General features: G+C 52.0%; 1 protein-coding gene across 1 annotated transcript in view; it reads right to left on the bottom strand.

Annotated features, from left to right (window-relative positions):
- Positions 1 to 14,430, bottom strand: part of PEBP4 (phosphatidylethanolamine binding protein 4) — a 212,541-nt gene extending 198,111 nt beyond the window's left edge. Inside the window, exons 1-2 of the mRNA XM_062199008.1 lie at positions 14,300 to 14,430; positions 169 to 295 (exon numbers count right to left, since the gene is read on the bottom strand). Coding sequence (XP_062054992.1) covers positions 169 to 295; positions 14,300 to 14,430 — 258 coding nt within the window. The remainder of the gene's footprint in view (positions 1 to 168; positions 296 to 14,299) is intronic.
- Between the last annotated feature and the right edge of the window lie 643 nt (positions 14,431 to 15,073).

Genomic DNA, 15,073 nt, shown 5'->3' with positions numbered 1-15,073 from the left:
TCCTGGAGGTCACGGGGCCCGGCCCAAGAAGGCGCATCCTGATGACCACAGCCGTCTGGCAGCACTAGATCTTGTCCCCTTGAAGCACGTGGCTTCAAGTCACCCAGACCTGCAGGCTCAGAGGCGGCGCAGCCCCCTCCCCCAGCCTCAGCCCCGCCCTGCACTCACGTCCAAGGCCCCGGGGAACTTGACTATGGGCTCCGTCCAGGAGGTGATCTTCTGTCTGAAGTTGTCGCAGTCGGGAATAAACATGCAGCCGATGTTCCCCAGCTCGGGGTAGAAGACGCCGAGGCCCCTAGGGAGAGAGGGAGGGGGCCAGGCAGCCCCGGTCAGGCTTCAGGGGCTGGCCTCGGCTTCCTCACCTGGAAAGTGGGGCACTAATCCTGGCTGCCTCAGAGGATTAGCGTGGGTGGGGGGGTAACGTGGTGAGCGGCACTTCCGGTGCATTCTAGGAGGCCGGGAAGCGTCAACTATCTCCAGCGCTAACCTCCCAGGAAGGCACCGGGGTGCTTCAAAGGGTTCGTGGAACAAACAACAATGCACACCTGACAGCCATACCCACGCAGGATCTTCAAAAAGTCCATGAAAAGGTGTATTATGAAAAAACCACGCATGCATTTCAAAAGTTTTTTGTACCTAAATAAACTTATCTTTCAACTCCACCATTCTACAAGCTTTCCTTTAAATTCTTTTTTTATTTATTTGAAAGGCTGTGTTCCAGAGAAAGAGAGAGATCGATGGATCTTCCATCTGCTGGTTCACTCCCCAAATGGCTACAATGGTCAGGGTTGGTCCAAGCCGAAGCCAGGGGCCTGGGACTCCGTCTGGGTCTCTCACATGGGTGCAGGGGCCCAGGTACTTGGGCCATCTTCCACTGCTTTCCCAGGCGCGTGAGTAGGGAGCTGGCTGGGAAGCAGAGCAGCCGGGACTCGAACCAGCACTTCGCTATGGCACACAGGCATTGCAAACAGTTGCTTAACTACTGTACCACAACGCCAGCCCCCCTTCGAGAGCCATTGTGTACACCTTAGGGAACTAAGTCTGTGTCTTGGGGTTTATAAAACACGTACCTGTCGTGTTTTAGGGATGTTCTTACTATAGAAGGAGAGGATTGGCAGTCACGGGGGAGACCTCTGCCCACTAAGCTGTCCAGAGCTCCCCACGCCTCAAACCTGATGAGTCTGTTTCTCAGGGCTGAGCACCGCCTACACCAAATGCAAACGTCCCTCACCACACCTGGCATGCTGGGGCAGCAGGGTGCTGCAAGGCTCTGGCTTGCTGGAGCAAGGCTGCAGACCCCGGCACAGGCTGTGGGCTCGGGTGGACCCGGCTTGTCCACGACCTCGCCGGCGCTGCCCTTAAGAGCTCACCTTCTTGTGTATCTGATGCTCAGAAGGCCCAGCCAGACTTCCAGACCGATGTGGAAACGGAAAATCTTTGTGCAGCCTTGCTGTCATTTTTCTTGCCCTTGACAGCGACAGGCAGAGAGAGGGGGAATCTTCCATTCACTGGCTTGCTCCCCAAATGGCTACAGTGGGCAGGGCTGGGCCAGGCCCGAAGCCAAGAGCCTGGAATTCCACCCAGACCTCCCACATGCGGAGCGGGGGCCCAGGTACTTGGGCTGGCATCACAGGGGGCTGCTTAACCCACGGTGCCACAACACCAGTGCCTCTTTTGTCAATTTATCACCAAGGGCCAGGGTCTCTGTAGGGTTAGGTGGAGCTGCAGCGAAGGCTATGGGGCAGTGAGGATCCGGAGGGATGGCCCCTGTGGTTGGGGTCTGGGCATAGGACAGGGACAGCTTCCTGGCGGGAAGTCCCACGTTCCCTCCCCCGGGTCCAGTGGCAGCAGAACCCGTGGTCTTCCAATCCCCCGGGGGGTGGGGGGAGGCACAGTCACAAGAGCCAGTGCCCACTTGCTGGGCCCCTCGGTTTCTCTGTAGCTCTTTGTCCACTTACAGCAGTTCCCTTAGGTTGGCATGGTTGGGGCAGCTTTTGAAGGCGTGTTAGGGACAGGTTTTCATTGGCCTGCACGGCAGCCTGTGAAAGGGCCGATGGATTATTTCTGCCACAGCTCCCGCCCCCTGCAGCCAGAGTGACACGAGGTAGAGAGGAGACCCTCCACGGGCAGAGATGGGTGGCTCAGCACACAGCACCCGGCTGGGAAAAATTGGGCGATGGGAGGAGGCAACCCAAGGGCAGAGGGTTCTCTGTCCCCCCTCCCCCAGTAAGGGACCTCGCCTTTTTACCCCAGTGAAATTGCCGCAGATGTTCAAAAATGAAACAAGAGAGATCAGCCCATTGCTTCCTGGCGAGTGGGCTGAGGGCGGCAGAGAGCGGCATCCCGGAGGGCGTCTGTGTGCCCACTGCCCCATCGCTCCACACGGGAGCGTGACCGAGTGGCAGGCACAGCCCTCTGTTGCATGTAGCAGTGTATCAGAGGCAGGTCACCGATGGCACAGAGCTTGGACGCACCTCTGGGCAAGCCTGAGAGAAGCTGAATCAGACAATGGATCGAGCGAGAGTTTGCTTTAAAAGACACTCAGGTCCCCAAAGCCGCAAAGGCACTGTCTTCTCCAGTGCCCTCGCTATGCGTGGTTCAGCTCACGCGGGACAGCTTCTGATCTCCACCCTGGGGACCAGGGACCTAGAGAGCCCCCTTGACAAGTGGAGTCAAATGAGCCCTTGGCCCTTGGCTGCACGAGGGACCACAGCCAAGGTGGCGGCACCGGCTGGGCTGCCCCACGAGACCAGATGCCTCCCGTCTGTGCTATTTCGTTTAATTCAGTGTGACCTCAGAGTGGCCCTGCCACTCTCCTCTCCCAGATGAGCAAAGTTAATTAACTAGCGCAACGCCTTCAAGCCGCAAGCTGAGAAGGGGGAGGAGGGAGGTGGTCCCCGTCGCCTGGGAGCCGTGCCCCCGGGTCACCCCCTCCCCTGAAATCAGTGGCCTGGATCCAATGACATGCTCCTGATGCAGCGAATACCGCAGAAGCCGCCGGCATTCTCTTCCAAGATTATTTTCTGTGAGTCAGCTTTTTGTGACCTTAACCAAAATACCTGAGGGGAGCGACTTAGAACAGGAGAATGTTTACTTTGGCTTGCAGGTTTGTAGGTTCTCAGTCCAAGATCAGGTGGCCCCTTAGTCTGCTGGGACCGGAGGATGGTGGAGGGACAGGTGCTCACAGGGCGAGCCAGGAAGCAGAGACACAGGGAGCCGTCTTGTCCCTGGTGTGCTCTCTGCTTCTATCATGACCCAGTCGTGGGGCTCTGCCCCAGCCACCTCCTCCAGCCCAACCACTTCCCAAAGGCCCCCCTACAGACACCATGACTGGAGCCAAGTCTCTACCCAAATCCATCCACCATTAACCCATGGACCAGTAACATTAAGACTTTGGGGTTTAAACCTCTGCCCTGGGGACTGGTGGAAGGGTACAGCGGGTTAAGCCGCTGCTTGAGATGCTGGCATCCCATATGAGCATTGGTGCAGTTCAAGTCCCGGCTACTCCACTTCCGATCCAGCTCCCTGCTAATGCTCCTGGGAAAGCAGCAGAAGATGGCCCAAGTGCTTGAGCCCCTGCCACCTGTGTGGGAGACCAGGATGGAGCTCCAGGCTCCTGGCTTCAGCCTGGCCCAGCCAGGCTGTTGAGCCTATTTGGGAAGTGAACCAGTAGATGGAAGATTTCTCTCTCTTTCTCGCCCCCTTTCTCTGCTGTTCTACATGTCAAATAAATAAATCTTTATATATATAAATTTCTGCAAGAGTTTGGGGAGCTGAATCCTGTTCAAATCATAATAGGGTTGTGAGACTGTGGCTTCTGCATGGAGGCCCTTTCTCAGAAGGTCTCCCTCCGCCACCCCCACCTGTCCTCTGGGAGAAGTCAGCTAGCACGCTGTGAATGGCTGTGTGGGGAGGCCACCTGCAGGGGCCCAGAGCCTGTGCACACCCCCATGAGTGAGCCGGGAGCAGAGCCCTGGCTCTGGACCACCCCAGCCTTCAGAGACCATGGTCTCAGCCAACTGCTTGTGCCGAGCCTGCCTGTGAGACTTTGAGCCACGCCCAGAGGACCTGCAGGCAGTCGGAGTTTGCAGCTGCTAGGTTGCAGGGGCATCTGTGGGTACAGCGACAGGGAACTAACCTGGTGTGGTTCTCCCCACTCTCCCCACGTTACACAGGTTCCCTAGCGAGGCCTCAGCCTGAGCTGGATGGTCCCCCAGGTCTCTCTGTCATTGTAAGAACTGATCCGAGGGGCTTGCTTTGTGGTACAGCACATTTATCATCCCAGGTGAGCACCAGGCTCCAGTCCCGGCTGTTCCACTTCTGCTCCAGCTCCCTGCTGATGTACCTGGGAAAGCAGCGGAAGACGGCCCAAGTGCCTGGACTCCTGCACCCACATGGGTGGAGTTGCTGGCTTCTGGCTTCAGTCTGGCCCAGTCCCAGCCATTGTGGCCATTTGGGGAGTGAAAGTTGGTGTCCCCCTAGATTCCTTTGTGAGAGAGTAGTCGCCGGTGTGTGTGGTATTGGTATCAAGAGGTGGGGTTTTTAGGCCCTGAGTGCATCACCCTTATTAAAATCACCCTCTGAAAAGAGAGATTACGGACAGGCCTTCAGCCTCATAGTTAAGACACCCGCAACCCATTTCAAAGCGCCTGGGTTTGAGTGCTGGCTCCGCTCCTAATTCCAGCTCCTGCTAGTGTCGACCTGGAAAGCAGTGGTGATGGTGAAAGTAGTTGGGTCCCTGCCACCCTTGTGGGAGACTTCCTGGCTCCCAGTTTCAGCTTGGCCTAGCTCTGGCAGGTGTAGGTATTTGCGAGGGGAACCAGAGGATGCGAGATCTTGCTCGCTCTCTGTGTCTCTCCCACCACCACCGAGAGATTAGCATCCTTAGAAGGCAGGTTGGAGGGGGTGTTCCCTCCCTTCTGCGGCAGAAGCAGAGAGCAGGGTTGTGTGGACACTGAATCCACCAGCACCTTGACCGCAGCCTTGCCAGCCTGCAGAACGACAAGCTGTCATTTCTGTTGTTCACCAACGACCCCGTCTAAGGCATTTTCGTCACAGCAACTGAACGGGCCATGAGAGAGAGGCTGACACCGAGGCCCGTGGACACGAGGCTGCCGACCCAGAGGCACCCCTCTCTCTCGGATGGTGCTCCACGTGAAGGCACAGGGCCCTCCCTCCACAGCGGCAGTGCTACATCTCCAGCTGTGTCTTCTGCAGGGCCCCAAGGAGGGACCGCAGGACTGCAGGTGCGTGCCATGGTGTGGGGGGGCAGGGATGGCGCTGGCGGTGTGGCGTCTGTCTCCGAACACGTGGGAGACCGCCAGGAAGAGGAGAGGCTGGGCTTGCTCTGTGCACATCCTGGGCAGAACAGGAAGAGTGGACTGACGTTCAAGAAGAGCAGCCGACGCCTGGATGGGAGAAGGCGCTGTGAGACAGCCGGAGGGAGAGCGCTTTGAGTGGAGTCACCCACGGGGGGCGGGGCTGACGCACTTTCATTTCTTGGATGCTCTCTCTCTTTTAAGAAAGATTTTATTTATTTTTGAAAGCCAGAATTATAGGGAGAGAGGGAGAGACAGAGAGAGAAATCTTTCACCTACTGGTTCACTCCCCAGATGGCCACAACAGCCAGCGCTGGGCCAGGCCAATGCCAGGAGCATCATCCAGGTCTCCCACATGGTGTGGCAGGAGACCCCAAAACTTGGGCCATCTTCTGCTGCTTTTCCCAAGCCATTAGCAGGGAGCTGGATTGAAAGTGGAGCAGGGAGGGGCCGCTGTTGGTGGTGCTGGCAGAAGACCTCTCGCTCTCTATACCTCTGCCTCCCTGTAACTCTGCCTTTCGAATAAATAAATAAATCTTTAAGAAAAGAAAGTGGAGCAGGGGCCAGTGCTGTGGTGTAGCAGGTAAAGCCGCCACCTGCAGTGCTGGCATCCCATTTGGTTGTTGATTTGAATCCTGGCTGTTCCACTTCCAATCCAGCTCTCTGCTATGGCCTGGAAAAGCAGTGGAGGATGGCCCAAGTTCTTGGGTCCCTGCAGCCGTGTGGGAAACCCAGAAGAAGCTCCTGGCTCCTGGCTTTGGATCGACTCAGCTCCGGCCATTGTGGCCATTTGGGGAGTGAACCAGCAGATGGAAGACTTCTCCCTCTCTCTGCCTCTGCCTCTCTGTAACTTTGTCTTTTGAATAAAATAAATAAATAAAAACAAAGAAAAGTGGGAGGCCAGCGCTGTGGTGCAGTGGGTAAAGCTGCTGCCTGCAGTGCATATGGGATGCTGGTTTGAGTCCTGGCTGCTCCACTTCCAATCCAGCTCTCTGCTATGGCCTGGGAAAGCAATAAAAGATGGCCCAAGTCCTTGGGCCCCTGCACCTGCATAAGAGACCTGAAAGAAGCTCCTGGCTCCTGGCTTTGGATCAGGGCAGCTCCAGTCATTGTGGCCATTTGGGGAGTCAACCAGCAGATGGAAGGAAGACCTTTCTCTCTCCCTGCGTAACTCTGACTTTCAAATAAATAAATAAATCTTAAAAAAAGAAAAGAAAAGAAAAGTGGAACAGCCAGACCATGTTTCAGTGCCCATATGGGATGCCAGCGTCACAGACAATGATTTTATCTGTGACACCACAACGCCACTCCACCTTGGTGATCCCTTACAAGCAAACATCTTCAAAAGCAATACAAGACACCCCCCAAAACCCCCATTTTGCAATAATGGCTTCCAGTCCAAGGGCATTTTCTTAGCACACTGTCTTAGTCTTCTAAGTCCATGTTTCTCAAACTGGGGTCCAGAGAACTCCTCTACTTGAGTTTGAGGGGTCCTGGACCCTGGGTGAGGGTAAGCAGCAGGAGGGTCACGATAGTCACGGACACTGATTTGGAGATCTGCCAACTCTAAGTTGTGCAAGCACGGTGGGCAGCTTGCTTAATCTTTGAGGATTCTCCATGTGCCAAATGGGGTGATGATTGGTCCCCACTTCGTACATTCATTACAACAGTGAAAACGATTTGAGGACTCTAGGGGCTGGTGGAGTGCCTGGCACATAGCAGGTGTCACAGTAGGTGCCATGGGGCATGGGTCACCAGGGCACCAAGTTGTGGATCTCCCAGGGTAGAAAAGAGGCCATCTGGGGACCTAGGCCAATCTCCTCTGTGCCCCTACAAATAGTGCCATTTCCTAGGTGTTCTGACATGTGGGAGACATGGGCAAACATGGAGGAGGCACTTCCTTATGGGGCCATTCTTAGGGCTTGGTCCTGGGCCTTGCCTGGACCAGCTGGGGACTTTTTATTCCCCTCCTTCAGTTTATTAAAGGTTTTTAATAAAAATATAATACTCACACACCTTAATGGGGCACAGGGCAAAATTTCAACACAAGCATGCAGTGTGAACTGATCCAATCAGGCAGTTGGTTCTCCCACCCCTGCCCCCGCCCCCTTTCTCCGGCCTTCTGCATGGTGTATGACACATTGCTATGCACTGTGGCCCCTGCTCTGCCTTCAAGCACCAGAACCCCTGCTTTCTGTCTGCCTCCGAGGACTTGACCTTGTGCTTGTCAGAGCGACAAACTTGGGGTCAAATTTTGACAAATGGGGTTACATCAAGCTGAGAAGCTTCTGCACTGCAGAAAAAAACTCATCAAAATGAAGAGGTAACTGACAGAATGGGAGAAATTATTTGCAAACTTATAAAGCATTAATATCCAGAATCTATCAATAACTCAAGAAACTCAACAACAAAACAAATAATCAAGTTAAGAAATGGGCAAGTCCTTAAAATTTTTTTTTAATTAAAAAAAAAAGAGAAAGAAATGATCAAAGGACTTGAACAGGAATTTCTCAAAAGATGAAATCCAAATGGTCAACAGACACATGAAAAAATGTTCAGGATCACTAGCCATCAGGGAAATGCAAATCAAAACCACACTGAGGTTTCACCTCACCCCAGTTAGAATTGCTCTCATACAGAAGTCAACAAACAACAAACACTAGTGAGGAAGTGGAGAAAAAGGTAATGCGGTGGGAATGTCAACTGGTGCAGACACTGTGGCACTGTGGAAGACAGTATGGAGATACCTCAGAAATCTGAATATAGACCTACCATATGACCCAGCCATCCCAGTCCTGGGAATTTACCCAAGGGAAATGAAATCAGCATGTGAAAGAGTTATCTGTACCCCCATGTTTATTGCAGCTCAATTCACAATAGCAAAGACATGGAACCAACCCAAATGTCTGTCAACTGAAGACTGGATAAACAAATTATGGTTAGTGTGTGTGTGTGTGTGTGTATACACACACTATGGAATACTACACAGCAGTAAAAAAAAAATCCTGTTGTTTACAAGAAAATGGATGGATGCAATGGGAAACCATTATATTTAGTGAAATAAGCCAGTCTCAAAAAGACAAATACCATATGTTCTTTCTGATCTGTTGTAACTAACAGAGCACCTCAAAGATAATCTATACGGGTGAAATTGACATTTTTTTTTTTTTTGGACAGGCAGAGTGGACAGTAGAGGGAGACAGAGAGAAAGGTCTTCCTTTTTGCCGTTGGTTCACCCTCCAATGGCCGCCGCGGTAGGCGCGCTGCGGCCGGCGCACCGCGCTGTTCCGATGGCAGGAGCCAGGTGCTTATCCTGGTCTCCCATGAGGTGCAGGGCCCAAGACATTTTGAGATGTGATAATTTTGAATCATCAAGTCCTTGTCTTGACTGTTGAAGAATAGTTTTTCTTTTCTTCATTCTATTTGTTGGACTGTTTACTTAGTGTAGGGTTAATCTTACGGATATAAAGTAAACTGAAAATAGATGTTTGCAAAAATTAAGAGTGGAAACAGGAGAGGGAGGAAGAAGGGTGAGAGTACGGTCAGGAGGGAGGGAAGGGTGGGAAGAGTCACTATGCTTCTAAATTTATATTTATGAAGTACATGAAGTTTGCATACCTTAAATAAAATTTAAAAATTAAAAAAAAATCTCAGTCTTAATAAATGATCTAAGTATAACTGTTTAAAAATAAATTAGGGGGGCCAGCACCATGGCACAGTAGGTTAATCCTCTGCCTGCAGCACTGGCATCCCATATAGGCGCTGGTTCTAGTTGTGGCCATTTGGGGAGTGAACCAGCAGATGGAAGACCTTTCTCTTCTCTGTCTCTCCCTTTCACTGTCTGTAACTCCACCTCTCAAATAAATAAATAAATAAATCTTTTTAAAAAATTAGGTAAATGCAAATTTAAAAATAGAAACAAAACAGAAGAAACCTGTAGACAGGGGAGAGAAAAGTAAAAAGACAGCTATAATCATGAGAATGTATTCTTGGTGCAAAAGATTAAGGGAAGAGTTTTTTTCTTTCTTTTTTTTTTTTTTTTTTGATAAACAGAGGGCATCTTTTATAAGAATTTTTGTCCTAAAGCAGAATGACTGGATGACTCCAGACTGGAAAGGAGAAGATAGTACAAAAACTAAAAGTTTAAGTTGCAGTAGGTGTGAGGTCACAAGAGGTTTAAAATGAAAAGATCTTAGAAAATGTTATGTGTGACAGAAGTGACCCTAACTTTAAAACATTGTTACAGGGTTTTCTAAAACTTGATCATCAATATCAAAGGTACAGTGACGTAAAATCACAAACCCATCTTCTGTTAAAGCAACAAGGTTACAAGGTTTTCTGTTAGTAAGAAAGTCTGTGGGAAGTTTTTGACCTTTTAATCTGTTTTTTCTTTAATTTTTTGGACCATCTACTGGTCCGCAGTTTCCTCTTTTCACAGCTTGCCTTGATTGGTGGCTGTGTTCCTCAACTTCAGAGCCGGTTCTGGTGAGCTCTGTGGGATCCCCGGGTGCCCGGACACTAAACGCTGATCTCAAAAGGGGATAGGAAAGCTTGAGTCTCTACTAGTGGCTTTATCTTCCGATAACCAGCCAACGAAGCAAGGGTAATTTCATTAAGGTAATTTCTAGAGGCTGGTGCTGTGGTGTAGTGGGTAAAGCTTCCACCTGCAGTGCCAGCATCCCATATGGGTGCCGGTTTGAGTCCCGGCTGCTCGACTTCCGATCCAGCTCCCTGCTAATGTGCCTGGGAAAGCAGTAGAACATGGCCCAAGTCCTTGGGCCCCTGCACCCGCATGGGAGACCTGAAAGAAGCTCCTGGCTTTGTATTGGCCCAGATCCGGCCATTTGGGGAGTGAACCAAAGCACGAAAAACCTTTCTCTCTCTCTCTCTCCCTCTGCCTCTCTGTAACCCTGTCTTTCAAATAATAAATAAATCTTTAAAAAAGAAAAAAAAAGTAACTTCTCGAGTACTCTGCTGTCTTTGTCAATTTTAACAATTTGCTAATTGTTTGGAAAGCTGGTTCTTAAAAGACTGTTTGGGGTATCTACTGATGTACCAGACTCGACTGATCACTCTAACTATGATTAAGTCTGGGCTATGGCTGATTGGATGACCCTGGTTAAATGGACGGGTGTTATTTCACAGTGATAAGGGATCCTATTAGACCAGACATGTTATGTCCTTTCGGCATCTTTAAGAGGCTTCCTCAGAATCAAAGTTCTACATTTTTTTGACTTTTGAGATTTCCAGCTGGGCCCCTGGAAATGTCAAAGGATGGTTCTCTCATCTGTAGAGGCAAAAGGTAATTAGGCTCTTTAGATCTGTATGGAAAACACTCTCAAGTTTTAAAAAGGCTTTAGATAACAGCTCTGCGGGTACGTCATGAACAGCAACTGTTGTGTAAGGCTGCATTACCAGTCCTGACGGTTATCGCGATAAAAAGAGGACTTGGAGACCTTGCAAAGACCACTGAGCAGCCCTCCCCACCACAGCCAGGGCCCTTAGAGGGACCCCGCTTTGCAAAGCCTTCAGGGGCTTTCAGAACCGTAACCGTCTCCTGCCCGTTGCCGAGTTTTATGAGTTTAACCAGGGCCATTCTAAGCCTTTTGTCACCCACAGTCCCGATTTTTCTCTGAAAACATTCACAGCCAGATTCTCAGAGAAGACGCCAACAAATGCTTTAAGATCACCAGGTGAGACCGGATTGTCCAGAACTGAGAGAGAGAGAAAAAACCTAGAAAAATCTACAAAACAGCAAATGGAGAACAAGAAAAAAATTAGTTGCATGAGACTTAAAGACTTAGTGAAAATTTGTGGATTTCTATGTCTTTTATTTTAAATATTGCATTTCAACTTCTCGGTTCAGGAAAACTTCTTGCTATAAATTCCGTGGTTTACAGTGCTTTGGTAAAGCATAGTTTTGTAACTGGAGAGGGAGTGCCTGCCTTTGCCTCTTAATTAACTTCTCTAAAATTCAAAACCTTTTCTGAAGATTTTCTCTTTTTTTGTGGCAATGTGATTATCTTCAGGAGTTCAGTAAGAATCTGTCCTGGTGGTAAAGGATATAGTTGGAAACGCTAGAGCACCTACATATCATGCATGAGAGTCCCCAGCCTTGCACTGACAGAGTAAATGGAGCTGTCACTTCCCAGCAGGCTCTGAAAACGCAAAAGATTAAGACACTCTAGTTTAAAAAAAAAATCAAAGTCTGCCCTGGATTGATTTTTTAACGTTGAGAATTTTCCAGATCTGAGATTATATGTCGGCTGCTAGATTATAACGTTCACTGTTAGATTATAATCCTGTTCATGGAGACGTAAGCCTGATTTGTTCTGAGCTTGGCACCTGTTTCCTGTCAGAATTCTCCGGAAGCATAGTTCACAGCAAGATAATACTGGCCTGACCCTTTGAGATGATGCCTCGTGCCTACTGATCAGTTTAACAACGGACTCCAGGTAAAGTTAGTCCGAGAACCACTCCTAAAACCTCTTTGTTGCTCAGAGGTGGCTGAAAGAGTATTTGACAAACCCTTCCCTCCCGAGGTGGAAACACACCAGCCAGCAGGTCAAGTCCAAACCACAATGGGGGATGAACGAACTCGGCCATAAGACGACTGGTCAGAAAATGATCATGATCACAAGGCAGGAATAAAAATCAAGATGGCGTCACTGGCGTCAACCCTAAGCAGGATTAGACACAGCCGAGAGGTTACAAAGGAAGGGCTACTACACGATAGTAACCGCCAGGACTTGGAATAACGGCTCAAAATCTGGGGTGGGGGATGACTGATGGTGTATACTTCAAAGGCCTGGGCGTTGCCACCAAGGCTGGCTTTTCTATCTGAGAGTAGCAGCCACCTGTGAGGGACTGCAGGAGACACACGGCTCCCTTGTGGCAGCCCACCACCATGCACACAGCTCACCGTGTGCTGCCACTTCTGAACAAACACAGGGGAGGTCACCGGCTCCTGTGTGGCCCTACAGGGAAATAACCAAGCCAGACTGATAGCTGAAATGTTACTCTAAAATGCTATCACCTTTGACTCCAGTCACCTTGTCCCCATGCCTCTGGGGAGTCTGTGTGTGACTGATTATAGGTTATTGAACAAGTGTGTTCTAGAAGGCTGGACCTGACTGGGTTGAGACTACAAATCTGGAACTCTCCATGCATGGAAACAGCTTCACGGACCAGAAAAATCAACGGCTGGCTGTGTAGTAGTAACTCCCCCAGGAAGCTTTGGAAATCGTAGCATGGCCACCAGGCGTCCTAACCCAGAAGGCTGAACTCAGAGCCCTCCCCTGTGCCTTGTGCCTTAGCGGAGGTAAGAGGACAACATTCACACCAACTTGAAGAAATAGAAATGCTGGAGGCCTTGGCTTCCTCTCGGATAGACAGGAAGATGTAATTTGGGTCTTTGTTGGGTTCAACGAAGGTGGAAGAAATATAGAAGCCTGCCAGTTCACTCCCGGTCTGGGACTGGAAGCTTCTGGTGGACAGAATAATCATCTTCCTGGCTTTCACTATGGGTAGAGGAACACTAGCCTGTTGCCGTGGATTGTCAGTGCACCTGCACGATCATGCTATGCACAAACTGGGCCAAGCTCCCCTCCAACCCCGAGACAGCCCACCCTGCCCCTCATGAAGCAGTCCTCGTCCCTAGCCAGCCTCAAGTCCTCAGCCCTCAAGACTGAGGAGTCATGAGAAACAGGGGGAAACGGAACCAAGCCCCCCAACAGTGCCTGGGTAGTGTAACTCATTGAGCTGAGGGACTGGTCCAGGCCGCTCCACAGGCTCTGACCACCAGATTCATAAGGTCCCTTGCTTCTCCAATCGATAACACCTTGATGGCTAGTAATGCCCCCAGGGGTTTTGTTTAGGGGAATTCCAGGCTCAGGGCAGGAAACACGCAAGCCCACTTGGCCATTGTAATGATCCCTGAAGAGTATGGCATTGCTGACCATCCAGGAACTTGGACATGAGCTGAACGTGTAACTAGACCAGATGACCACTGTGACCCCAGCCAGCCCCTCCTCACCACGACGGAGGCCAACACGCACTGCCCCTGTCCACTGTCCCCCTTAATCCTGACTCCCCTTCCTTGGAGCCTCAAGAACCCCAAAGTACCCTCATTCAGCAGGGTGATAACTCTCTAACTCGGAGATCTGCTCCCCCTGTCATGCGTCGACAGATTAAACTGTCTCTCTCCTTTGCCCTCAGCCCAAGTCCCTGTCACCTTGAGCTGGCACTGGGGACAGGGGCCAGGTTTTTGGTAACAGTGTGACTTTTTAAGGACTCCCTTAGAAATGGGAAACACGCACCTACTGTTCTAAAGAGAGCGTGTGCAAAAGCCAATGCGCAGAAGAAGCCGGAGGGGGAGGCGGGGGCCCTTCCTCCCTCTCCCCATGTCCCAGAGACGGCCCCAGTGGGGCGTCACCCTCCTCGGCCACTAACCCCCTTGTGAGGAGGTGGCGACATCAGGAGGCCTGGGAATGGGGCCTTGCTTTTCTAACCCCCAGAGCTGGGGAGGGAAAGGTTGAGCTCCAGGCTTCCCAGCCGGCTCAGTGTGGGAGAAGCTTGCGCCCATGGGTGGGAGGGAGCTGGCCTGGGGGGCCACCCTCCCTACAGTGCCCCCAGAGGAACTATTCCCGGGGGCCCATGACCAGATGAAAATCTCGCATAGCAAGGGCCCCCCCACCTCCTTCTGATTGCCACTCTTTGCTCCACAGACACTGATGGAGGTCCCTGGGACGGGGCATCCTGGGCTGTAGGGGGCAATGGTCTCTCTCTCTCTCTAGGACCCAGCAGAGAGGCTGAAGCCAGCCCCCTAAAACGCACAGGTTTGCAGGGCTCCAGGGCAGCCTGCCGTGCCTGCAGCCCTCACCCCTGTTCGGCCCAACCCGCAGCAGCTGGCTCAGGAGAACCGGGCCGCACTCTGGAAGCAGCCCTCCCTGGGCGCCCGCAGCCAGCCCGGCCTGCCTTACTTGCAGAGGACGGTATCTTCGTCCGGCAAGGCCTCGTACACACACGGGTCATTCTCGTCCTCGTCTCCCGTGGCCACCATCACGACGCCCAGCAGCAGGGCTGCCGTGGCCAGCCTCGTCGTCCAGCCCATGGGCACCTGGAACAGGAAGAGCTTTCAGAGTGGCTGGAATCTCACCAGGGGCTCCCCTCCCTGCTGTCCGAGCCTCCCCCACTCCCCTCAGGGGCCCACCTGGTGGGCCAGAGCCCCAGGGGGAAGCAGAGGGAGAAAGAAGGGCAGGAGCTCCCTGGGATCTGCAGCTAAGCCGCCTCCCGGACACGGGGCCTTGGGAGGACCTGGGCCTCCTCCAAGCCGGACTCAGTTTGCAGGCTCCGCCCCCCGCAGGGCATGGCTTTGCTGTCGCTCTTGTCCCAGCCACCACGGCAGAGGCCAAGCGGCCAGCCAGACGCACCGACAGGAGCCTGGAAGTGTAGCTGTTCTTCCTGCCCTGCACCTGCTGCGTGTGGGGCTCCTGGGGCTTTAAGGTCACCCTGGCAAGAAGCTGGTGACCCCAGGCTTAGGGCTAGGGGTGGGTCTGTGCCTCTCCAGTCCACACAACACCCCCACCCCCGTCTCAACAGCCCCCCAGGGTGCCCAAAGGTGGATGCGTCTGCACAAGGCCACCCCGTGTAGGAGAGGCTGCCACTCAGGGTGGGGGTGGGGTTCCAGACCAGCTGGGAGGGGCCAGCAGAGGACAGAAGCCTGCACCTTGCAGCTGTGCTGAGCTAAGCCCTCT

The sequence above is a fragment of the Lepus europaeus genome, chromosome 8 (genome assembly GCF_033115175.1).
Source record: "Lepus europaeus isolate LE1 chromosome 8, mLepTim1.pri, whole genome shotgun sequence".
NCBI classification, from domain to species: domain Eukaryota; kingdom Metazoa; phylum Chordata; class Mammalia; order Lagomorpha; family Leporidae; genus Lepus; species Lepus europaeus.
The sequence above is the reverse complement of the archived record's forward strand: the minus strand, read 5'-3'. Positions and strand labels throughout refer to the sequence as shown.